General features: G+C 36.9%; 1 protein-coding gene across 2 annotated transcripts; it reads left to right on the top strand.

Moving 5' to 3' along the window:
* Nucleotides 1-11,163: 11,163 nt before the first annotated feature.
* On the top strand, nucleotides 11,164-25,358 carry LOC138321101 (poly(3-hydroxybutyrate) depolymerase-like). Of its 2 annotated transcripts, XM_069264519.1 has the most exons (10): nucleotides 11,164-11,266; nucleotides 11,645-11,767; nucleotides 12,276-12,470; nucleotides 12,672-12,766; nucleotides 13,395-13,514; nucleotides 13,894-13,926; nucleotides 14,902-15,022; nucleotides 16,415-16,457; nucleotides 16,993-17,144; nucleotides 25,212-25,358. In XM_069264519.1, the coding sequence occupies exons 1-10, from the start codon at nucleotides 11,164-11,166 to the stop codon at nucleotides 25,274-25,276; spliced, it is 1,050 nt and encodes a 349-aa protein (XP_069120620.1). In that variant the 3' UTR covers nucleotides 25,277-25,358. The 2 variants fall into 2 exon arrangements, with proteins under 2 accessions (XP_069120620.1, XP_069120621.1); XM_069264520.1 differs by lacking the exons at nucleotides 16,415-16,457; nucleotides 16,993-17,144; nucleotides 25,212-25,358 and adding an exon at nucleotides 16,528-16,986.
* Nucleotides 25,359-25,406: the final 48 nt, after the last annotated feature.

Genomic DNA, 25,406 nt, shown 5'->3' with positions numbered 1-25,406 from the left:
CTTCGAGTATTTTAGAATTCTCAAAGCCGTGCGCAATGTGTCCTGGTCGGCATTTATAGTAATTACGATCTACATTGTAGCTATATTCATAAATCTAAATGTAGTCTATCTAACATGTATTCAAATTATTTTAAAGTAATATCACCTCAATTTGGGACTTCACATAACGGCACATGGAATAAAAGTGATTAAAAAATAAAAAATAAACTCATGAAATTGAACGATTTTATTTTTCGAGATATCGGCAGCCATACTGTACGTCTACGTACACATACATGTACATGTATATCTTCATTTATGTGTAACGGTGGTTTATACCATTCATTTAAAATAATATATACATGGGAAATAACGAAATATATATATATATTTTACAAGTACTTATTGAGATATGTGTTGGTAATTACGTATAAATATTATTAATTTCCCAACTATCGGCTGTTGCCCGAGGTGATCTACCAGCGAAGCCATGCACGAGCGGCCGTGGCCTGGCCGTGTGGTTCACATTTCGTTATATTTATATTAAATAGTGTTATGAACAGATTTTTCGTGTATAACAGAAATATTATACATTGAAATCAATTATCTATTCATAACTTTTTCACAACATGGATTTCTACGTGTGAACAAAAAGCGGGTACGTGTGACGGCCCGGCACCGCTTCGCAAGCTGGCTTCAACACTAAATCTAAACAAATATATTTAGCAATAAACAATTGTAAATATAAATGTCTGCAACCTCTGAAACAATAAGAAACTATTTTGAAATCAGAATTTGCAAGTATGAAAGTGTATACTTTTGTCAACGTATCGATTGTGTATCAGGGATGTACGTATCTGTTATTGTTTTTATTAGTCGCCATACCGTGTTTGTACCTTTGAGGACCCGGATGTAAACTTTCTGTGACGTCACGCCATCTTTTCTGAAATCTCCTTTATCTGACATACTCATAACAAATAATCATACCCCATCTTCGCCTCTATCTGATTACAACAACAATCTTCTGTCCATTGTACGTTATCAAAGCTACTATAGGCAGCACTCCGTACTGTGTAACTACAATAAAACACATGTCTCTGTATAACACATTTATTAGCTAGCTGTACAATTTTAAATGTCGTGTCTTTTTTCAATTATTTCTGTATAAACATGCGTTACGCATGTACAGTTGTACATACATTGTACATTAGATCCTTTATTCTTTATTGGACGTACCGAGAGTAGATGAAAAAATAGCCTTTCCAAAAATTGACAAATGATGTTAGTAGGAGGTCAGTGTTTGAATATCAACCATATAATGTCATAATTAAGGCACACTGATCACGTGTGAGTTAACATCACTTTATACGTAGGTATCGCCACATTGCTTCATTCAAAAGTGAATTCTTCGTGATTGTACACTTTGGCAATTTCTTACAAATGTTTACAATTCTTACATGTATGTTTGAATTTATTGGCGTGTCAATTGTAAAATGTGTATTTGTCAATTATATAATGAAAACACTTTTTTTCCAAAGTTAATTATCATGTCAAAGTAAAAAAAATGCTGAGTAAATTTGAGACCCGAATTTTGGTTAATTCTTAGTGCAACGTTTGCTGAACATCTTTTCATCATGCACTACAATCATCTTTGTCGATTTTTGTGTGTGTGCTATATCTAAGGTTGGACGACAACATTTTCTTTGGTAACAGCAGATTTGTAAGAAAACAAAGGCATGTGTACCCCAAGGTTTGGTACCCGGACCCTTATTATTCATATTATTATGTTTGATTGCCGATTATGCTTTTGATACCACAATACTGACATAACGTTTAATGAATAACAGTAAATGTAGAATTTGTTGACCATCATAAATATTTAAAGTTGTATTGCTGCTAATTTCACTGTAACGATATGTAACTTAAACATTTGATATTTAAACATTGACATGTAACTTGATGATTTAGCTCCCCAAAAGCATATGTCGGCCTATAAGAGATCCGAAATCTAGGAATCATATATTCCTGGTTTTGAATAAAGCGCCTTCAATCACCGCCAGATTCCTAATCGTATCACGTGACTGACGTTCGACACGACCTTCACGTGGTGAGCCAGGTAACTAGCGTAAGCACACATGTGTTTGTTTACGTTTTCCTTCTGGCCTATATGAGCAAATCATGCTGGTATATGTTCACAGATTGAGTATTTGAAACATTCAATTTACACATTACCGTAAAATGTTGTGTGTATCAAATATTGTAATGTGCGAGCATTATTTTCTTTGTAGATAGAGTCTGATGAGGTCGACCACATGTTTTGTTTATGAAAAATTGTTGATATTTTCTCTTGGTTTCACAAATCTCGTTTCACTTCGAGATTGTTGCGACGATGTTCGGAAGAGTTCGGAATGATTCGGCATCTTTCGAGTTTCACGTGTACACGTTAAAAAGATTTTTTACTTTTATAATTAAAGATACTCCCAGTGCTGCAACTTTATAAAAAGTGGTAAAATTAGAAAGTTTAAACCTCAGACAGACGGAGAAAAATATGTATAAACAGTTTTCACTATGACCAAAAGAGCGAAAGTTATAGACCATACAACTTTAAGTGTACTTATTGATTCCAACTGTAAATGGAACTTCCACACCGAATATGTATCAAAAGGAAGATCTCAATATTAGAAATATGGGTAATACAATAATGGAAGCTGTGCTTTTAGCAGAAGAAAACGGATGGGTGTAGTGCTTCAGATGCTAACAAAGTAAAAAAAAAAAAAAAAAAAAAAAAAACAATAAAAAACGTTAGAGGTTGTTAGGATAGTAACACAACTTCCTTCATACATAAATAGCCAAACTTTATACTCTGTATGACCGTATCTAGGCAAAATTTAACGTATTTTATTAACTACACAATGGTCTGGTACTACTTATCTGCCCTTCTACTTTAAATTCAGAAAAAAGATACTCTACGTTATAACTGTCAGGACATCAACAACACTCACTCTTCTTTCCTCTCATCAACCATAAGAATATATGACTGTTTATATTACTAATATTAGAAAGTTTGGAATCTATCACAAAAGAGCACAAGAAGCCTGCTCCTGTATTAGTGTTCATTATACATGTATTTAATTCTGGTACATTTCCATTTCCATACAACATAAAGTGTATCGTTCGGGCAAGGATTTGGTTTCTTTTGGGAGTTCGTGGTCGATACCTATATAGACGATTCTTCTTAACATGTACATCTTTATCATACTAATATTATAGGTATAGACACAAAAAGAAGCTTTAATGGATTTAGAATTTAAACAATTGTATGTCGGCCATTTTGAAATACAAGATATTATTAACCTGATAATTTTTACCAATTACTAATTTCATATTTGCATTCACTAGTCCTAAAATGTACCGTATTTGACCTTAGTTGTCGATGGTCGTAAAACTGGAACAAGCAAACAAATCACCGCAAATAAGCCGCCCCCCACTTCCCACCTATTTTGACATATCATTTCCAGAAGTAGGGGATGCCTAAAAATAAGACCCCCACACCTATTTTCCGTGTTATTGAAGGGTGCATTTGAGCAATGGAGTAATTTTTAAAAAAATCCACCAAAACCATTGTGCACTGTTTTCTTTTTATCGACAAAGAAAAATCACGTACAGTAAACAACTGTTTGTTTGTTTGTTTGTTATTATTGTTACGTTGTATTTAGTTCAAGTAAATTCACAGGTAATTTATTTCAATTATCAAGAACTACGAATTGTTGACAGTGATGATATTTAATTGAAGGTTATTTTCGACCAAATATCTTCACCTCGGCATGGTTAACCCGTTTGCACCAATGTATACACAATTAAGGTTTTTGACCCTGTTTTAACTAGTGATATTTTGGTATGCCTGTATATAATCCAATAATATTAGATCTCGATATTGAGAAACTTCTGATGTGCAATATCGAGATCTAATGCCCGAACCCTATACGAGTCTTCGCAAGTTCCGCCCTCGAATTAGAGCGGAACTTTGACGCTTAATTACCAAGTGAAAAACTTACCAGAACGTCAAAAAACATGTATAGCGTGAATCATTAGTTATCCATGAACACATCCTGGTATAAGAAGAGGTATGACATAACATTAATCCACGGAATAATCACACATTTAAGAGCTGACCCATAGCATCGCTGTATAATCTAGGTTAATTCCTATTCAAATTTTCGTCACTTCCGGTTTATCAAATTATAGTACGGTGTATCAAATGGAAAGATAAAATTAATAGTGGTAACCAAGGTTGTTTATATGCACGGAAACAAGTATTTTTTATTAGTTCTGATTGATTCTGGAAATATTTAAATAAATTAATGCATTTTTGTCGAAATACTGCAAAATATTTCATAGATAATGATACTTTTACTTTCCGTCACCATTCCGTAATTTGTAACAACCGAGTAAAAATGGCGACCGGGTAGACTTACAAATAGTGGTGGGGGTATAGAAATGTCTAAATTCGGTATAACAGTGCAATAGTGACGTTTTGAATTTTGGATTTAACATGATTTGGGATAATTCTTTCAGGATATAAAAGGTTAGTGTAAACATAACTTGAAATTTTGAATTTATATAGAGCCCATTTCTGCGCCGTGTGAATCCTGCCTCGATTGTTAGAGGTTAGACACGACGTAATGATCAAAAGTGTTTCGTCGTGCTATACCTCTAACATTGTTGGAGTAGCCTGTATATCACTTCTTAGGTGTAGTTGAACACTTAGCTGATAAAAAGTGTGTATGCATCGATCCTATTCCTAATCAATTATATTGTTAACTCGTACTGTATATAAAAGATTTTATGTTGCTTGCTAATTTTGACAAAATATGCGAAAAAATGTACATTTCAGTTTAGTAAGTCCACAGGGTTCGCTACATATTTTTGTCACCTGATAGCCATGTCATTTGCTTACGCGTGTCTTTAGCATGTACTAGGAGCGCTTGTTTTTCCGAATTCGATTTTACAAAAGCATACACATCGACTACTTCTTGACATTGTCATGCAAATATGATATCATATATTGTATCATGACAATATGGCATATATATGGAGGCGTTCCATATATGGTACCAGTGTATCATCTGAACATAGTTGGAAAACTGTTTTTCAAGAAAAATGTTGGAGTGTGCATTTACACAAATCTGCATGTTTTGTCCCAAATACTGCGGTTCAATATTTTTCTCAAAACTACGTCTTCGTTTCATGTTCAGTGTTCATAAAATTATATGATATGGGTATTTGTGATCATTGAAATGCCTTCCTATATGCCAGCGTTCCATGATATCATTTAAAACCGTCATTTACATAACATGGTTAAATAGGACTCGAAGTATATGTTTTTGTAAAGTCGAATTACTTAACCGAAATGTACAATTTTTTGCATAATTTGGCAAAATTAACAAGCAACTCATCAATCTAAGACTCAGCAGTAATACCAAATGTTAGGTCTGATGCATAAATATTTTTTTTATCAACTTAACTATGTTCAAGTACACTTAAGAAATTATACATTGGCATGTGAATAATTACTATAGTTTAAATAGGGTATAAAACCTTAAAGATACTCAACTGCCGATACAGCATAAACGATACGTACATGTAAATTTATTATATTTTTATTTGTATGTCTAATTAACACAAGAAATGATAAAATTGCTTGTTTTGCTTTTAGTGGATGAAGCATTTAGGATGCAAATAAGTCTTCATATTTTTACTTAAAGTAAAGTAAGAAATTAAAACATTTCGCAATGGTGAAATTCATATGAAGTAAAACTTTGTAAACTGACAAAATACTGATACTTTTAAACCTTGATATCAATCGTGGGAAGTATGTATACTAAATCAGTTCCTCTCTAGATTCAACCGACAAAGGTCAAATCTGTTAAAAATTCTGTTAATTTTCGTTCTAAACTGTTATTGTTTGATGTGAAGGTTTTAAGGATTATATAAGTTGTAAAAAAGTCAATATCAGGTCATTTAATTTAAATTTATTTTGGATGTCATATTTAAAGTATATAATATTATGTAAATTATGTTTAGAACGTTAAATGATTAGACAAAAATATTATAATAAAATATATTTGCAGTTTATGGCAAATTATGGAGAAAATTGGTTTGATGATTAAATACGAGTTTTATAATTAGGGGAAGTAACTCTGTCATGATCTGTTGGCGAACAGCAACTTTCGATTTGAATCAGGTAATATATTGTAAGAACAATTAAGGATGTATTCTTCTGAGGTTTAAGTCCCGTTGAAGTCTCGTTTCAACATAGATCAAAGAAGTTTTGAGATTTTCAAATACAATTTATCAGTATCTGTAGCAAGTTACCAGATGCAAATTTTGTCAAAAAATTACATTTCTATTTTAGGAGAATTTTTTATACGGGGATTTTAAGAAATGGCCCATTTGGCGGCCATTTTGAAATTGTGTCTTTTTTCGCTTCAAGTAGAGCCACAGTTTTACCATTTTCTACTGAAATTGCTTTTACCTAAATCATCACTGCGCCAGCATTTTTAGATGTATTGAGCTAATTTTTGCTGCAAATTGTTACTAGGTTCGTAGTAATTAATATATTGAGCATTAATATGTGTAGTGATACACTTTTGTGACTTTATTTTTACATTTAATGGTAATTTGGGCACTTTTATTTTTTACTCTAAAGTACTGAAAAATAACAAAAATTCAAATGGAGCAATAAAGTAAGCACACGGACCCCCAATTTTTCTTCCTGATTTAGAAAGAACAGCCGTTTTCCTATTGATATGCAAAATAATAACAAAAGTTTAATACCAGAACTTTTTCTATAAAGGGTTAAATTTGGCAAAAATGGCTGAAAATGGTGCATTTTGTAGCTCAAAAATAAGGGGTAGGGGTAGCATATGTTGTTATTCTGAGAAAAAATATTAGTCTAATTGATAAAATCTGGTATATTTTTAAAAAAGACTACCAGAAAATGAATTCTACAAACATTCATGCATATCAAACACCTCATAAGGAAATTATGGCTTTAATCTCTATCTTATATGGTCAAAACGGCAAAATTCCCATAAAAATCCAATATTTTGTCAACTAGGTATCTTTGAGTGACAAAAGCTCAAAAACGAGCACACGGACATATGTTTTTTATTCCATTTTCTTTCATGGTATGAACTCCTTTTTCAAAAAATCTATATGAGAAAAAAAGTTTAATACAAGAAAATTTTGACTTCTCAGAGGTGTACATCCTTAAAGGCCCACTACCTTTCCGAAACGGCTTTTAATTTTTAAAATGGGAATGTAAAACAAGATCGATAATTTTGTAGAGTTGCAAAAGTTATTAGCTTACCGTTAATACTACATTTATCATCACCTTCTGAACGATTTGATTAAAATAAATAAAATGTTTATTTTCATAAAGCGGGTCGTATTATGTTTCCCGCCGTCGTCCTAAGTACCGTGCTGTAGTTGATTATCATTGCGCCAGACGGCAAAACAGCGAATTGACTCTCAAATGTTTTCATATATTACGCAGGAAATCTTGCATATGTTTGGTGTCGTAACCTTATTTTAGGTCATCGGTATGCATTTTCTGATGTTATTAATGTTTTTTAAGAAACCTTTATATTTTGCTCCGGAAGGGTAATGGGCCTTTAAGAGCTGTACTACTCGATTTTTATCTATCTTATATTTATTACACCAGTCGAAAGTGTTGTAAAATATTTTACTTTTTTTCCCCTGCACAATTTGTTTAGACAACTCATGGGTTTCACCAGAAAAAAAAGTCGATACAGTTAATTGCTATTGTAAAGGTCTATTTTTTTTTAATTCAACGTCCTATTAACAGCCATGTTTGTTGGTGGATGGAAGTCCGACTACCCTGAGAAAAACCGCCGATCTATGGTGAGTACCTGTCAACTGTCCCACATGGGATTAGAACTCGCGACCCAGATCTAGAGGTAGAGAGCCTGTGGTAATATATCGAGACATCTTTTAAAGCCACTCGACCACCGCTGTGCCAATTATACTCGAATAAACGCTTGTAAAGAAATAAAATAATCTGATTAAAATGTAAACATGTTGGTTTATATAATATATAATTTTTGGTGGTGAATAACATAGTCAACGCTTTTTTTTTTGTTCGTGACTATGAGAACTACAGCACATATAACTTTAAAAATGTCATGTAATGCTTAGAATTTTACAATATCTACTCTCAAATGGGGTTAATTAAAACACTTGTAGATGAAATGGAAGTTATCCTTACCCGGTTAAGATTCAACATCGCATAGAAGCTGCTACTGCAGATGATGATGATGATGAACAATAATGATGTAGATGAATGAAGCTGATGCATCAGACAATGATGATGGTGTATGAAACTGTGACTGTAAATGATGATGATGGTGATGATGATTATGAAAAAGAACGGTAACGACAATGACTAGTATGAATGTTGCTGCTGAAGATGATGATGATGATGAATGGTGATGGTGCTGGTGAAGATGATGAATGGTGATGATGAATGGTGATGATGATGATGATGGTGATGATGATGGTGATGAATGGTGATGATGATGATGAATGGTGATGATGATGATAAATGGTGATGGTGATGGTGATGATGATGATGACGATGAATGGTGATGGTGATGATGATGATGATGAATGGTGATGATGATGATGATGATGATGATGATGATGATGATGATGATGATGATGATGATGAATGGTGATGATGATGATGATGATGATGATGATGATGATGATGATGATGATGATGATGATGATGATGATGATGATGATGATGATGATGATGATGAAGATGACGATGATGATGAATGAAGCTGATGCAGCAGATTATGATGATGATGGTGAATGAAACTGATGTGGCAGATGATGAGTGATGATAATCTTTTGTTTTGTATTTGTAAAAATGCTTTGGAAAAAAATAAAATAATTATAAAAAAAAAAGATTCAACATCGATGTTCGATATAATTGGTTAGTATGACCGCCATCCGAACGATTTTTGATTATTAATCGGTTAGTCTACTGTCATTTAATCTTTCAGAAATGTCGGCTTTTTAATCATGTCTCACATTTAAATCGTATCACTAATAAAATTTAAAATTTCAATTTTGGAGCAAATTCTATAAGTTTTTCACAGTTTTGAACATTGCCAACTTTCTGTTGCGTTTCATCGACAAAACACTAACTATAGAAATGTTTAGATTAGACTCTTTTACCAGAAACATCAATACACGTAGAGTATGAGATGTTTCTGTCAGTAAAGAGTCCGCCAGAAAATTCATTTAAAAGTACAAAAAAAGCAGAAATGAAGGGAGAGTTGTTATGCTTAACAATTTGTTAAATAAACAATCCTTATTTTATTGTTTAAATAAGACAAATATAATAAATTAACGTATAGTAAAATAGTTTAATTTACAATTTTAAAAAGTAATTAATTAAAATTTAAATTATTATAATTGTGTATTGTATATAAAATAGATTACGAGACAAATAACTTAATAAATTGGAGCAAAGTTTCAAAAATATAGGGGAGTTAACTCGTACTAGAGTACGCTGCTAAATACTATTGAATTTCGTACTTACTTCCCTTTATATGTATAGTATTTGGGAGACTAAACAAGCCATGACCACAATGCTAACTTTGTCTATGCGTGCAACCAAGGACGTATATGAGACTTATAAATCCTTGGTGCAACTGATGCAAAATGCAAAATAAAATGTGTTAAATGTTTTACATCACATGTTCAATGGTCAATGCTGTTAAATCACGTGGAATACTCGTTTTGTTGTGTTTGAGTTACAAAAATTTTTTTGGTATGTTTTAATTTCATTATTAAAATCTAAAATATACATGGACCAATTTTGGCCTCTTTTATAAATTAAAAGGAAAGTTAATCACATAATAAGATTTCAACTGGAAATTTTTTTTATAGTTTATGCAAAACAGTAAGTACAAGGTATGTTTCGCATTGTAACATAAATTGTACATATCACAGGGATCTGAGAATTAGTTACAGTTTATATAATTTTATATATCACGGACCACCAGAGTGCCCTAAGACCATTTTAGACGTAAAAGAGGTCTAGATAAAAAACAGCAAAAATCATACTCTAGATATAGACTTTTCGATAACTTTATAATGTAAAATGTCAGTTTTTGAGAACTTTTTATGTATCTAATCAATAGAATGTGTCTGTGTCGCGCTTCATGTACATACTGTATATATGCAAAGTCAAGTATATACTGCGATAAAGATAGTGTAACTCTTACAACTGGCATTATCAGATCTCCTCTTAAAAGATTGGTCAAGAATTGCATGAATAATAACTTTCGGGTGTGTGTGGGGGGATATTAGTTTTGAATATGTGTTTTCAATATTCAATTCAATTCATTTTATTCACTGAAGACAAACGATCTGTGTGTAATAGGTGGTCAATCAAACAAATACATAGAGATGGCAGAACAGAAATACATCATTACATAATGATGTTTTACAAATTTAGCAATGATATATACGTTACACATATACATACAAAATCCTTATATTAATGTGTAATATTATATTAATATGTAATATATTTTCGTACGTACATCACATAACATACATGCATTATACACATTACATACAACTTTACATATATAAGTATAATACACAATACATACATACATTATTCACAAAATTAATTACATTACAAATTAATGTTCAATTGTATGGAATAAGTCACGTCATGAATGTCAAATGTTGAAACAATTTTACATGTAGCTATAAAACGTGGGTGCTGGTATGGCTAAACAAATCAAATATGACTACCAATAATTATTAATGTTTGTTTGTTTCTTTTTCCTTTCTTTCTTTTACATACAATTTGATATACAATCATTAATGCTGCTATTGTATGTTTGATTATGATACATCATATACATTTGTATGGGAGAGGGCAATTCTAAGTTGTATAACTTGTGCCTAATTCCTTTTGACTTTGTTCAAATAAAATATGTCTAAACTAAACTATACATTATTCTACATAGATACATTATATAACATACAATTCACATGTAGGAGTGAGCTCTTTAATAATATAGCTACACTGACACAGATAAGCACTTATGTGACAGAATTCTAGTGACTATGAAGATAAGAATGAGTCTACCGATAACCGTGGGCAATATGGAAGTGTTAATTCTAATTTCTCTCTTTTTTAGAATTCTGCAGGCAACAGATCCGCGACTTGGTAGGTAACATATCTTACAGTTAAGTTTATATCGCGCGTCTTCACAGATATCCATACGGAAATGGTTACAGAGACAACTTAATTAAGTATAGTGCTTTAACTTTGTTCGGCCATATTCCAATGCAATACATCCCTAGATACATGCAAAACATGATACATTAATTTGATCAAAATTGACTTATACTAGTAGCATTTAACTATGATTTAAGACTACTCACAATATTTATAAACTCATGCAAACAAACATTGGATGTGTCAAGTTTGCATTCTTACACACCTAACCGTAACCAGGGTGTATAAATCGTTATAATGGGAACATTCAGTTGTGCGGATTATCGCCCATGATTTATATTTTGTTCATTGCTGTTTATTTATTAGAAACCTACAATGTCGACGCTAACGCAATATCTGTCTCTGGAATTTCCTCTGGAGCTGCCATGGCCACACAGATGCACGTGATCAATTCGGAACGAATAATGGGAGCAGGGATCATAGCCGGAGGTACATGTAACATGGTAGAGTTACGTCACCTTACTACAAACTAAACATTTTTCTCCTAGAACAAGGACGTTAAGCCTTATAAATAATATGAGCCTCTTTTGAACGGACTGGCAATAAGGATCTGTATTTTAATCAGATTGACTTTTTAAAACCATCATCTTTTCTTTCTCATGTACACTTCCAAAATTTTTTTTTTTTTTTTGAATGAAAGTATGAAATTACAGTAAGCTTAAAGAAATGTGAACAATGCATATAACTATTTCTTACTTTAAAGTGGTAGAAAAAGAAACAACTTTAATTTGGTCTTATTTGTAATTAAGACCGAAATTATTGAACTTATTTACAAGTTCTGTTGTGACACAGCATTACCAAAGAGCTATTAGTTACAGTCGACGTAGATCGTCTTAGTATAATCACTGACTAGTACATCGCTCTGATATCCGTATTAATACCAATAGTGAAATTGGTATACAGCTTTTGTATTTTAATCTTTGATTCACTTGAACAGTACCATTTGCCTGCTCTGGAGGAAGCATAGCTGGTGCGTCGACATGTATGCTGACACCATCGCTGACCTCTGTGTCGTCACTGGAGCTTTTGGTGACGTCAGGCAGCTTCCTTGGTAACGTAGACACGACATCAAACCTTCGTGATGACAAGGTCTACATCTTCAGTGGTACTTCGGACAGTGTGGTCAAGCCTGGTCAGTTGTAACAGAACGATAAATATCTTCTGGTCTCAATAAGTATAACTACAATATCAAAAATAAGAAATTATCATATATTATAGGCCTATACTATTAAAGAATTTCACAAAGAGTAAATGTCTAATTTCTAATTCAGATTGTACATTTATTCTCTTGTAATATTGTGCAGATTTTCATGTTTTAGAATCTTTATTTCAGGAAATGGTCAAAACATTGAACGTTTTTATCGGCATTACATTTCAAATCGATCAAATATAAAGACTGTTTTCAATATGGCTGCGGAACACTGCATGGTAAGTTCACCATTACATTTTCAAAAATAAAGGACACTTCTAAAACTTGAAATATGGTCATGGAGTTATTATCTGAAGTGGTCAAATATATGAGATTGTATGAAGGATTCAGAAATTCAGAGCAAAAAGGGTTATCGTTCTTAACATTTATGGGTCTTTAGTTAAATATTTTGAATCAAAATGAAATCTATGCTGAACTTAAACATAATCAGTCATCATTATAACTGTATAATTCAATTTTGCTTGTTACGAGCATTTTCATTGGCTTAAAAATTTACTTTATCAGCCCATAAAGGAAAAAATGGCGTCGCCGTTTGTAACGTCGCTTCTGATTGGCTGAGATGACGGCGTAATAATTTCATAGACAAAAGAGTCCCAAAATAAATTTTAAATGTTGAAGAGATTATCTTTAGTAAATTGAATTATAAGGATTAATTTGAATAGATTTTTTATGTTATGGAGATATAACACAAAAATCTGAGTGTACTCTCATCATAAACCGCTTCGCGGTTTATTTAGAGTACACTAAGATTTTTGTGTTATATCTCCATAACATAAAAAATCTATTCAAGTTAATCCTTAAGTGTTAGTATTTTTTATATATAATTTGATAAGTTGCACTTTACAGCCGACTGAAAACTATGGAGGACAGTGCGGCACCCTGTCGTCGTCCACTGGTTACCTTAATAACTGTAACTATAACGCCGCTTACGACCTTCTCAATCACATCTATGGCGGTCATCTCAAGGTCAGTGGTCCAGCATCTATTGGTCATTTCTAAAGCAGATACAATACGACATATAACGACATGCTCTGTTGGCCAAGAAATCCAAAACCAGTTTGAGTCATAAATTGACTATTACAGTTAAATACACAACTTCAGTATTGTTCAGTTGAATAGATACTGACAATACGGTATTGGGAGTAAAGAAAAGTAAACTTATGATGCTATTCATTTATGTTAAAGTTTCAGTTCCAATATACATGTACAATGTATTTATATTACTCATGTATGTCTAACATCATAGCTTTTCAGAGTAATACATAGTTAAATCTCTGGGAATGCATTTTATTGTCTATAAACATTATTTTCCCTTCTATTGTTTTTGATACTTTCACTTTTCCAGAAACCAATGAATGCTTCCGCTATCGAAGGAAATGTGAGTAAGATTTTCATAGAGAAGAATGCTTATGTTTAAGTGAGTGACGACTGTCATAGAAGTAAATGAGAACTAGGATTAGCGATGATGTTTGCTGGGCGGTATAAAAATGTGCAAAAGTTATCATTTGAAAAAGAAATTAACTCTTACATCAGAAACAAAAGATTGTGGATATTTAATGACATTTTGAAAGTGTGTGTTTTTATATTATAACTCTTTCGTACGATGGCCGATATGGGCCTGGCAAAAACGAGTATCATAATTACATAAATATCAGACAAATATCATAACCAAAAAACTGTGTCCCACATATTACTAGTTTACAAAACTGTCCGGCATATTTTTGGACAAAAAGACTGCCTGGCAAAAATGTATTGCGGCCATGAAAATGTATCCGGCATTTTTTTCGACAAAAAAAAAAACTGCCTAGCAATTCATAAGGACAATGTGAAAGTGCCTGGCATTTTTATTGGACGAAAACTGTCACTGATTTTTTTTTCAATCAGTAGTATAAATTATTGACATGTTATTAAGGTTACCAGAAACAATGTTGACCTTTTGAAACAATAAACAAACGACAGAGATTGATAACTAATGACACTCACACGAGGGACGATTTTCACGGCGCTTCGCTTCATTGGCCTTTTATACAGACGCATGTCCCATGCAGTAAGTATGACATGTTTGATGTAACATTTCACGATAGATATGTATAAGATTCGGGTTTTTGCACTTTTAATATATATCAGGCACTTTTACGTTGTAACAATACATTTTTGCCAGGCAGTTTTTTCCCCAAAAATATGCCGGGCAGTTTTGTTAACTATAGTGATACCAATATACCAGACACATTTCTTTTGTTATGAAATTTTCCTGGCATTTTTGTAATTGTGATTTACGTTTTTACCAGGCCCAACTGAGCATTTCACTCGTTTGTTTTATTTTACGCGTTTTATTTTGAGTTTATATTTTCAGTTGCGGAAGTTTGATCAGAAAGAGTTTTTCCATCTGGCGCCTCCCTCTACATACAGTATGGATGTAACCGGATATGTCTATGTACCGGAAGTCTGTTCCCAGAGACATCAACATTATACGGGTAAACCACGTTCGTTTGGTCAAATTGTTGTTACTAAACACCATACAGAAGATAATATAAGACTCTTTCATATGTGGATATGAAGTATAGGGATATTCTACACGAGGGTCACAAAATGTTGTAAAACCCGAGGCTTACCGAGGTTTTTCTCTCATACCCCGACGTTTTATTGCAATTTTATTACTATGATTTTACGCAATTTTGAAATCAATTCGAAAAAATCGCGACTTCAAGTCAATTCTCCATACATGAAAATTGGATGATATTTTCAATGCTAATCACGTTGTTAGTATCTTTTAAAGTTAATCCAGACTCGTTTCTGAAAAAAAGAGTTAAAATTGTACCTATAAAATAGCGATTTTGATGACGCTGTGACGTCACGAGGCTTCATAGAACGAATATACGTACCCGGCCAACTATACCTTTCGGCCGGGTACGAATTAGTCCCGATGTGTCGTAGTGGAGCACTGCCTCCGAAAATCACTCGGGCATCGTTTTCTTTACTTTTTTGTAGGTTTCCAATTATTTTATGCGTATACATGCATTTACATATGATTTTTGTCCAAAACAAACATAACTACCATTCTTAATATCTACCGTAACGCTCACAAGACGTCAAATTCACAATTTGTGGACTTGCCGTATAAATTCCCTTCTCAAAGACCTTCATATGTATTATGTAAAAAAATTATGCCTCGATGAGAATTTTATATTTTATGTGGTTCAGTTTTATTGCCTAGAAGGTAAGCGATATCATACAAGTACAATAAAAATGCAAACAAACGTTTTATAATGGTTTGCATAATCATTACTTTGCTCCATTAGCAGTAATAGGCACCAATTGTAGCTCTAAAGACGACACAATTTTCTGTCAAAAAGTCTTTTGAGCTACGATATTGGAGCTAGAGGCTTCATTGCATAGGTAGCCATACAATACAGTCTTAGGCGACATGAGTGTATTGCCCTAGACCAGTCAGTTTTGCACTTTTAGGTACGAGAGAAAATGTTTTATATACCACATAGTTAAGTTTGTCATCTATGGATACGAAAATCGTTCACAGAAGGAATGATAATTTGCTCACCATGGCAATACTCACCTTATTATACAATTGCATTGTTTACTCTGCATTCACATACCACTTGCCATCTACGTATGTAACACAAAAGGTATCGGCTTGAGATTGAGAATGCTTGTAAACCCTGTGGCATCAAATTCAACTAACACAACTAGGGATTTACTGCATTATATATTTAACAAATTATATATCAACTAGCAACTATCTTTTAAAACTCTCATAGATCTCTTGTTTTCAAGATAATTTTGATATTATTATGACATAGGGTTCACCGCACTGTACTTTAAGAAGCTATAAAATGTATATATATTTTCAGAATGTAAATTTCATATTGCGCTGCACGGCTGCGGTATGGGAAGGTATGTATGATATACAAGTAGTTTATATTGTTTCTATGTTCAATTTGATTAATTGGTTTAACTCCAATAGAAAGACGGGGCTATTTAATTACTACCAGGTTGGAGATGGAGGAAAACCGGAGAACCTTGTGAAAACCCAGCGCCATCGATCAGTACCTGGCAACTTGACTTAGGTCGAACTCGGGTGGAGGAGGGCTTGTTGTACCATGTCGGAACATCTTAACCCTAGCCACCGAAGCCCCTAGGTGTTAGGAAGCATTTCACTTAGGAAATTGTAATGCATATGTATTTACATCTGATTAGAAAGCGGTCAAAATAGGGGTCACTTTGTACAGTATGGAAATATTGTGGTCGATAAAACTGTTATCTTTAATGTGATGAGACTGCACCATTTTGAGTGTTATTTTATTTACAAAATACACTATCCACAATAAATTAGGTATTGAATGATGGCGAGAAATGTTTTTCATATGTCATCGAAACAGTTGGTTTTTTATGTAAATATTTCAATAAGTTTTACAGTTCCTCGTTCTAGGGAAACTATTGGTGAAGTGTACGTTCGTCATGGCGGCTATAACGATGTGGCAGAACTCAACAACATCATCATTCTGTACCCACAAGTTATCCCTACCATAACTAACCCTAAAGGATGCTGGGATTGGTGGGGGTACACAGGGGCATACTTTGGTAATTATAAAGGATGCTGGGATTGGTGGGGGTACACAGGGACATACTTTGGTAACTATAAAGGATGCTCAGATTGGTGGGGGTACACAGGGGCATACTTTGGTAATTATAAAGGATGCTGGGATTGGTGGGGGTACACAGGGGCATACTTTGGTTATTATAAAGGATACTAGGATTGGTGGGGGTACACAGGGGCATACTTTGGTAATTATAAAGGATGCTGGGATTGGTGGGGGTACACAGGGGCATACTTTGGTAATTATAAAGGATGCTGGGATTGGTGGGGGTACACAGGGGCATACTTTGGTAATTATAAAGGATACTGGGATTGGTGGGGGTACACAGGGGCATACTTTGGTAATTATAAAGGATGCTGGGATTGGTGGGGTACACAGGGGCATACTTTGGTAATTATAAAGGATACTGGGATTGGTGGGGGTACACAGGGGCATACTTTGGTAATTATAAAGGATGCTGGGATTGGTGGGGGTACACAGGGGCATACTTTGGTAATTATAAAGGATACTGGGATTGGTGGGGGTACACAGGGGCATACTTTGGTAATTATAAAGGATGCTGGGATTGGTGGGGGTACACAGGGGCATACTTTGGTAATTATAAAGGATACTGGGATTGGTGGGGGTACACAGGGGCATACTTTGGTAATTATAAAGGATGCTGGGATTGGTGGGGGTACACAGGGGCATACTTTGGTAATTATAAAGGATGCTGGGATTGGTGGGGGTACACAGGGGCATACTTTGGTAATTATAAAGGATACTAGGATTGGTGGGGGTACACAGGGGCATACTTTGGTAATTATAAAGGATGCTGGGATTGGTGGGGGTACACAGGGGCATACTTTGGTAATTATAAAGGATGCTGGGATTGGTGGGGGTACACAGGGGCATACTTTGGTAATTATAAAGGATGCTGGGATTGGTGGGGTACACAGGGGCATACTTTGGTAATTATAAAGGATGCTGGGATTGGTTGGGGTACACAGGGGCATACTTTGGTAATTATAAAGGATGCTGGGATTGGTGGGGGTACACAGGGGCATACTTTGGTAATTATAAAGGATGCTGGGATTGGTGGGGTACACAGGGGCATACTTTGGTAATTATAAAAGGATGCTGGGATTGGTTGGGTGGGGTACACAGGGGCATACTTTGGTAATTATAAAGGATACTAGGATTGGTGGGGGTACACAGGGGCATACTTTGGTAATTATAAAGGATGCTGGGATTGGTGGGGGTACACAGGGGCATACTTTGGTAATTATAAAGGATACTGGGATTGGTGGGGGTACACAGGGGCATACTTTGGTAATTATAAAGGATGCTGGGATTGGTGGGGGTACACAGGGGCATACTTTGGTAATTATAAAGGATACTGGGATTGGTGGGGGTACACAGGGGCATACTTTGGTAATTATAAAGGATGCTGGGATTGGTGGGGGTACACAGGGGCATATTTTGGTAATTATAAAGGATGCTGGGATTGGTGGGGGTACACAGGGGCATACTTTGGTAATTATAAAGGATGCTGGGATTGGTGGGGGTACACAGGGGCATACTTTGGTAATTATAAAGGATACTGGGATTGGTGGGGGTACACAGGGGCATACTTTGGTAATTATAAAGGATGCTGGGATTGGTGGGGGTACACAGGGGCATATTTTTGGTAATTATAAAGGATGCTGGGATTGGTGGGGGTACACAGGGGGCATATTTTGGTAATTATAAAGGATACTGGGATTGGTGGGGGTACACAGGGCATACTTTGGTAATTATAAAGGATACTGGGATTGGTGGGGGTACACAGGGGCATACTTTGGTAATTATAAAGGATACTGGGATTGGTGGGGGTACACAGGGGCATACTTTGGTAATAATAAAGGATGCTGGGATTGGTGGGGGTACACAGGGGCATACTTTGGTAATTATAAAGGATGCTGGGATTGGTGGGGGTACACAGGGGCATACTTTGGTAATTATAAAGGATACTGGGATTGGTGGGGGTACACAGGGGCATACTTTGGTAATTATAAAGGATGCTGGGATTGGTGGGGGTACACAGGGGCATACTTTGGTAATTATAAAGGATGCTGGGATTGGTGGGGGTACACAGGGGTACTTTGGTAATTATAAAGGATGCTTGGATTGGTGGGGGTACACAGGGGCATATTTTGGTAATTATAAAGGATGCTGGGATTGGTGGGGTACACAGGGGCATACTTTGGTAATTATAAAGGATGCTGGGATTGGTGGGGGTACACAGGGGCATACTTTGGTAATTATAAAGGATGCTGGGATTGGTGGGGGGTACACAGGGGCATACTTTGGTAATTATAAAGGATGCTGGGATTGGTGGGGGTACACAGGGGGTTATACTTTGGTAATTATAAAGGATGCTGGGATTGGTGGGGGGGTACACAGGGGCATACTTTTGGTAATAATAAAGGATGCTGGGATTGGTGGGGTACACAGGGGCATACTTTGGTAATTATAAAGGATGCTGGGATTGGTGGGGGTACACAGGGCATACTTTGGTAATTATAAAGGATGCTGGGATTGTGGGGTACACAGGGGCATACTTTGGTAATTATAAAGGATGCTGGGATTGGTGGGGGTACACAGGGGCATACTTTTGGTAATTATAAAGGATACTGGGATTGGTGGGGGTACACAGGGGCATACTTTGGTAATTATAAAGGATACTAGGATTGGTGGGGGTACACAGGGGCATACTTTGGTAATTATAAAGGATACTAGGATTGGTGGGGGTACACAGGGGCATACTTTGGTAATTATAAAGGATACTGGGATTGGTGGGGGTACACAGGGGCATACTTTGGTAATTATAAAGGATACTAGGATTGGTGGGGGTACACAGGGGCATACTTTGGTAATTATAAAGGATGCTAGGGATTGTCTGGGGGTACACAGGGGTATACTTTGGTAATTATAAAAAGGATGCTGGGATTGGTTGGGGGTACACAGGGGATACTTTGGGATGCTGGATTGGTGGGGTACACAGGGGCATACTTTGGTAATTATAAAGGATGCTGGGATTGGGTGGGGGGTACACAGGGGCATACTTCTGTAATTATAAAGGATAACTAGGATTGGTGGGGGTACACAGGGGTGTACTTTGGTAATTATAAAGGATTACTAGGATTGGTGGGGGTACACAGGGGCATACTTTGGTAATTATAAAGGATGCTAGGATTGGTGGGGGTACACAGGGGCATACTTTGGTAATTATAAAGGATGGCTGGGATTGGTGGGGGTACACAGGGGCATACTTTGGTAATTATAAAGGATACTGGGATTGGTGGGGGTACACAGGGGTATACTTTGGTAATTATAAAGGATGCTGGGATTGGTGGGGAGTACACAGGGCATACATTGGTAATTATAAAGGATACTGGGATTGGTGGGGGGTACACAGGGGCATACTTGGTAATTATAAAGGATACTGGGATTGGTGGGGGTACACAGGGGCATACTTTGGTAATTATAAAGGATGCTGGGATTGGTGGGGGGTACACAGGGGCATACTTTGGTAATTATAAAGGATGCTGGGGATTGGTGGGGGTACACAGGGGTATACTTTGGTAATTATAAAGGATGCTGGGATTGGTGGGGGTACACAGGGGCATACTTTGGTAATTATAAAGGATAGCTGGCATGGATTACAAGGTACTTTGGGGGTACACAGGGGCATACTTTGGTAATTATAAAGGATGCTGGGATTGGTGGGGGGTACACAGGGGCATACTTTGGTAATTAATAAAGGATGCTGGGATTGGTGGGGGTACACAGGGGCATACTTTGGTAATTATAAATGGTATGCTGGGATTGGTTGGGGTACACAGGGTCATACTTTGGTAATTATAAAGGATGCTGGGTAGTGGTGGGGGTACACAGGGGTATACTTTGGTAATTATAAAGGATGACTGGGATTGGTGGGGTACACAGGGGCATACTTTGGTAATTATAAAGGATGCTGGGATTGGTGGGGGTACACAGGGGCATACTTTGGTAATTATAAAGGATGCTGGGATTGGTGGGGGTACACAGGGGCATACTTTGGTAATTATAAAGGATACTGGGATTGGTGGGGGTACACAGGGGCATACTTTGGTAACTATAAAGGATGCTGGGATTGGTGGGGGTACACAGGGGCATACTTTGGTAATTATAAAGGATAACTGGATTGGTGGGGTACACAGGGGCATACTTTGGTAATTATAAAGGATGCTGGGATTGGTGAGGGTACACAGGGGCATACTTTGGTAATTATAAAGGATGCTGGGATTGGTGGGGGTACACAGGGGCATACTTTGGTAATTATAAAGGATGCTAGGATTGGTGGGGGTACACAGGGGCAATACTTTGGTAATTATAAAGGATACTGGGATTGGTGGGGGTACACAGGGGCATACTTTGGTAATTATAAAGGATGCTGGGATTGGTGGGGGTACACAGGGGTATACTTTGGTAATTATAAAGGATACTGGGATTGGTGGGGGTACACAGGGGCATACTTTGGTAATTATAAAGGATACTAGGATTGGTGGGGGTACACAGGGGCATACTTTGGTAATTATAAAGGATACTGGGATTGGTGGGGGTACACAGGGGCATACTTTGGTAATTATAAAGGATACTGGGATTGGTGGGGGTACACAGGGGCATACTTTGGTAATTATAAAGGATACTGGATTGGTGGGGGTACACAGGGGCATACTTTGGTAATTATAAAGGATGCTGGATTGGTGGGGGTACACAGGGGCATACTTTGGTAATTATAAAGGATGCTGGGATTGGTGGGGGTACACAGGGGCATACTTTGGTAATTATAAAGGATACTGGGATTGGTGGGGGTACACAGGGGCATACTTTGGTAATTATAAAGGATGCTGGGATTGGTGGGGGTACACAGGGGCATACTTTGGTAATTATAAAGGATGCTGGGATTGGTGGGGGTACACAGGGGCATACTTTGGTAATTATAAAGGATGCTGGGATTGGTGGGGGTACACAGGGGCATACTTTGGTAATTATAAAGGATACTAGGATTGGTGGGGGTACACAGGGGCATACTTTGGTAATTATAAAGGATGCTGGGATTGGTGGGGGTACACAGGGGCATACTTTGGTAATTATAAAGGATGCTGGGATTGGTGGGGGTACACAGGGGCATACTTTGGTAATTATAAAGGATGCTGGGATTGGTGGGGGTACACAGGGGCATACTTTGGTAATTATAAAGGATGCTGGGATTGGTGGGGGTACACAGGGGCATATTTTGGTAATTATAAAGGATACTGGGATTGGTGGGGGTACACAGGGGCATACTTTGGTAATTATAAAGGATACTGGGATTGGTGGGGGTACACAGGGGCATACTTTGGTAATTATAAAGGATGCTGGGATTGGTGGGGGTACACAGGGGCATACTTTGGTAATAATAAAGGATGCTGGGATTGGTGGGGGTACACAGGGGCATACTTTGGTAATTATAAAGGATACTAGGATTGGTGGGGGTACACAGGGGCATACTTTGGTAATTATAAAGGATACTGGGATTGGTGGGGGTACACAGAGGCAAACTTTGGTAATTATAAAGGATACTGGGATTGGTGGGGGTGCACAGGGGCATACTTTGGTAATTATAAAGGATATTGGGATTGGTGGGGGTACACAGGGGTACTTTGGTAATTATAAAGGATGCTGGGATTGGTGGGGGTACACAGGGGCATACTTTGGTAATTATAAAGGATGCTGGGATTGGTAGGGGGTACACAGGGGCATACTTTGGTAATTATAAAGGATACTGGGATTGGTAGGGGTACACAGGGGCATACTTTGGTAATTATAAAGGATGCTGGGATTGGTGGGGGTACACAGGGGCATACTTTGGTAATTATAAAGGATGCTGGGATTGGTGGGGGTACACAGGGGCATACTTTGGTAATTATAAAGGATGCTGGGATTGGTGGGGGTACACAGGGGCATACTTTGGTAATTATAAAGGATGCTGGGATTGGTGGGGGTACACAGGGGCATACTTTGGTAATTATAAAGGATGCTGGGATTGGTGGGGGTACACAGGGGAATACTTTGGTAATTATAAAGGATGCTAGGATTGGTGGGGTACACAGGGGCATACTTTGGTAATTATAAAGGATACTGAGATTGGTAGGGGTACACAGGGGCATACTTTGGTAATTATAAAGGATGCTGGGATTGGTGAGGGTACACAGGGGCATACTTTGGTAATTATAAAGGATACTGGGATTGGTGGGGGTACACAGGGGCATACTTTGGTAATTATAAAGGATACTGGGATTGGTGGGGGTACACAGGGGCATACTTTGGTAATTATAAAGGATGCTGGGATTGGTGGGGGTACACAGGGGCATACTTTGGTAATTATAAAGGATACTGGGATTGGTGGGGGTACACAGGGGCATACTTTGGTAATTATAAAGGATACTGGGATTGGTGGGGGTACACAGGGGCATACTTTGGTAATTATAAAGGATACTAGGATTGGTGGGGGTACACAGGGGCATACTTTGGTAATTATAAAGGATACTGGGATTGGTGGGGGTACACAGGGGCATACTTTGGTAATTATAAAGGATACTGGGATTGGTGGGGGTACACAGGGGCATACTTTGGTAATTATAAAGGATACTGGGATTGGTGGGGGTACACAGGGGCATACTTTGGTAATTATAAAGGATACTGGATTGGTGGGGGTACACAGGGGATACTTTGGTAATTATAAAGGATACTGGGATTGGTGGGGGTACACAGGGGCATACTTTGGTAATTATAAAGGATACTGGGATTGGTGGGGGTACACAGGGGCATACTTTGGTAATTATAAAGGATGCTGGGATTGGTGGGGGTACACAGGGGCATACTTTGGTAATCAAAAAGGATGCTGGGATTGGTGGGGGTACACAGGGGCATACTTTTGGTAATAATAAAGGATGCTGTGCTGGGATTGGTGGGGGTACACAGGGGTATACTTTGGTTATTATAAAGGATACTGGGATTGGTGGGGGTACACAGGGGCATACTTTGGTAATTATAAAGGATACTGGGATTGGTGGGGGTACACAGGGGCATACTTTGGTAATTATAAAGGATGCTGGGATTGGTGGGGGTACACAGGGGCATACTTTGGTAATTATAAAGGATACTGGGATTGGTGGGGGTACACAGGGGCATACTTTGGTAATTATAAAGGATGCTGGGATTGGTGGGGGTACACAGGGGAATACTTTGGTAATTATAAAGGATGCTGGGATTGGTGGGGGTACACAGGGGCATACTTTGGTAATTATAAAGGATACTGAGATTGGTGGGGGTACACAGGGCATACTTTGGTAATTATAAAGGATCTGGGGTGGGGTACATACTTTGGTAATTATAAAGGATGCTGGGATTGGTGGGGGTACACAGGGGCATATTTGGTAATTATAAAGGATGCTGGGATTGGTGGGGGTACACAGGGGCATACTTTGGTAATTATAAAGGATACTGGGATTGGTGGGGGTACACAGGGGCATACTTTGGTAATTATAAAGGATACTGGGATTGGTGGGGGTACACAGGGGCATACTTTGGTAATTATAAAGGATACTGGGATTGGTGGGGGTACACAGGGGCATACTTTGGTAATTGTAAAGGATACTAGGATTGGTGGGGGTACACAGGGGTATGCTTTGGTAATTATAAAGGATGCTGGGATTGGTGGGGGAAACGGGAACATACTTCTGTAATTATAAAGAGTGTTGAAATTGTTAATGTCTCGAGCGACCATACCTATTTCGCAATCCCCGCGCATTACTTACGTGTTGCTCAATATATCCATACTTTTGAGGCGCATACAAGGAAAACTAAAAAAACGAAATACCAGCGGTGTTGTTCCAACACCAAGGCATCAACATCATAACTTTATTTTATAAAAATGAAATTCGATTTGTTCATTTTCCCTCAGAAATATAAGTAATATTGTTCCCTTATCCTATTGTTTCAGCGACTAAACACGGATTCCAGATAACAGCCCTGAGGAGGATGTTAGAAAGGGCCAGTCACTACTGATACAGCCTTAATTAGATAATCAACTGTGTCTATGTGAGATTTATTTAAAAACGCAATAATTAAAACGCGTTATAAGTTTCTATTTGATGTTTCTATTTTTAAATTTGTATTTCTTGTAATTTTCACCATC

The sequence above is a fragment of the Argopecten irradians genome, chromosome 4 (assembly GCF_041381155.1).
Source record: "Argopecten irradians isolate NY chromosome 4, Ai_NY, whole genome shotgun sequence".
In the NCBI taxonomy this organism is placed as follows: Eukaryota; Metazoa; Mollusca; class Bivalvia; order Pectinida; family Pectinidae; genus Argopecten; species Argopecten irradians.
Note: the sequence above shows the minus strand (reverse complement) of the source record. Positions and strands in the feature narration are given on the sequence as shown.

Coding starts and splice junctions, on each gene's coding strand:
- LOC138321101 (XM_069264519.1), top strand. CDS start 11,164: ATGAAGATAAGAATGAGTCTACCGATAACCGTGGGCAATATGGAAGTG. Junction 11,768..12,275: donor AGCAGGGATCATAGCCGGAG/GTACATGTAACA, acceptor TCACTTGAACAG/TACCATTTGCCTGCTCTGGA. Junction 12,767..13,394: donor TGGCTGCGGAACACTGCATG/GTAAGTTCACCA, acceptor TGCACTTTACAG/CCGACTGAAAACTATGGAGG.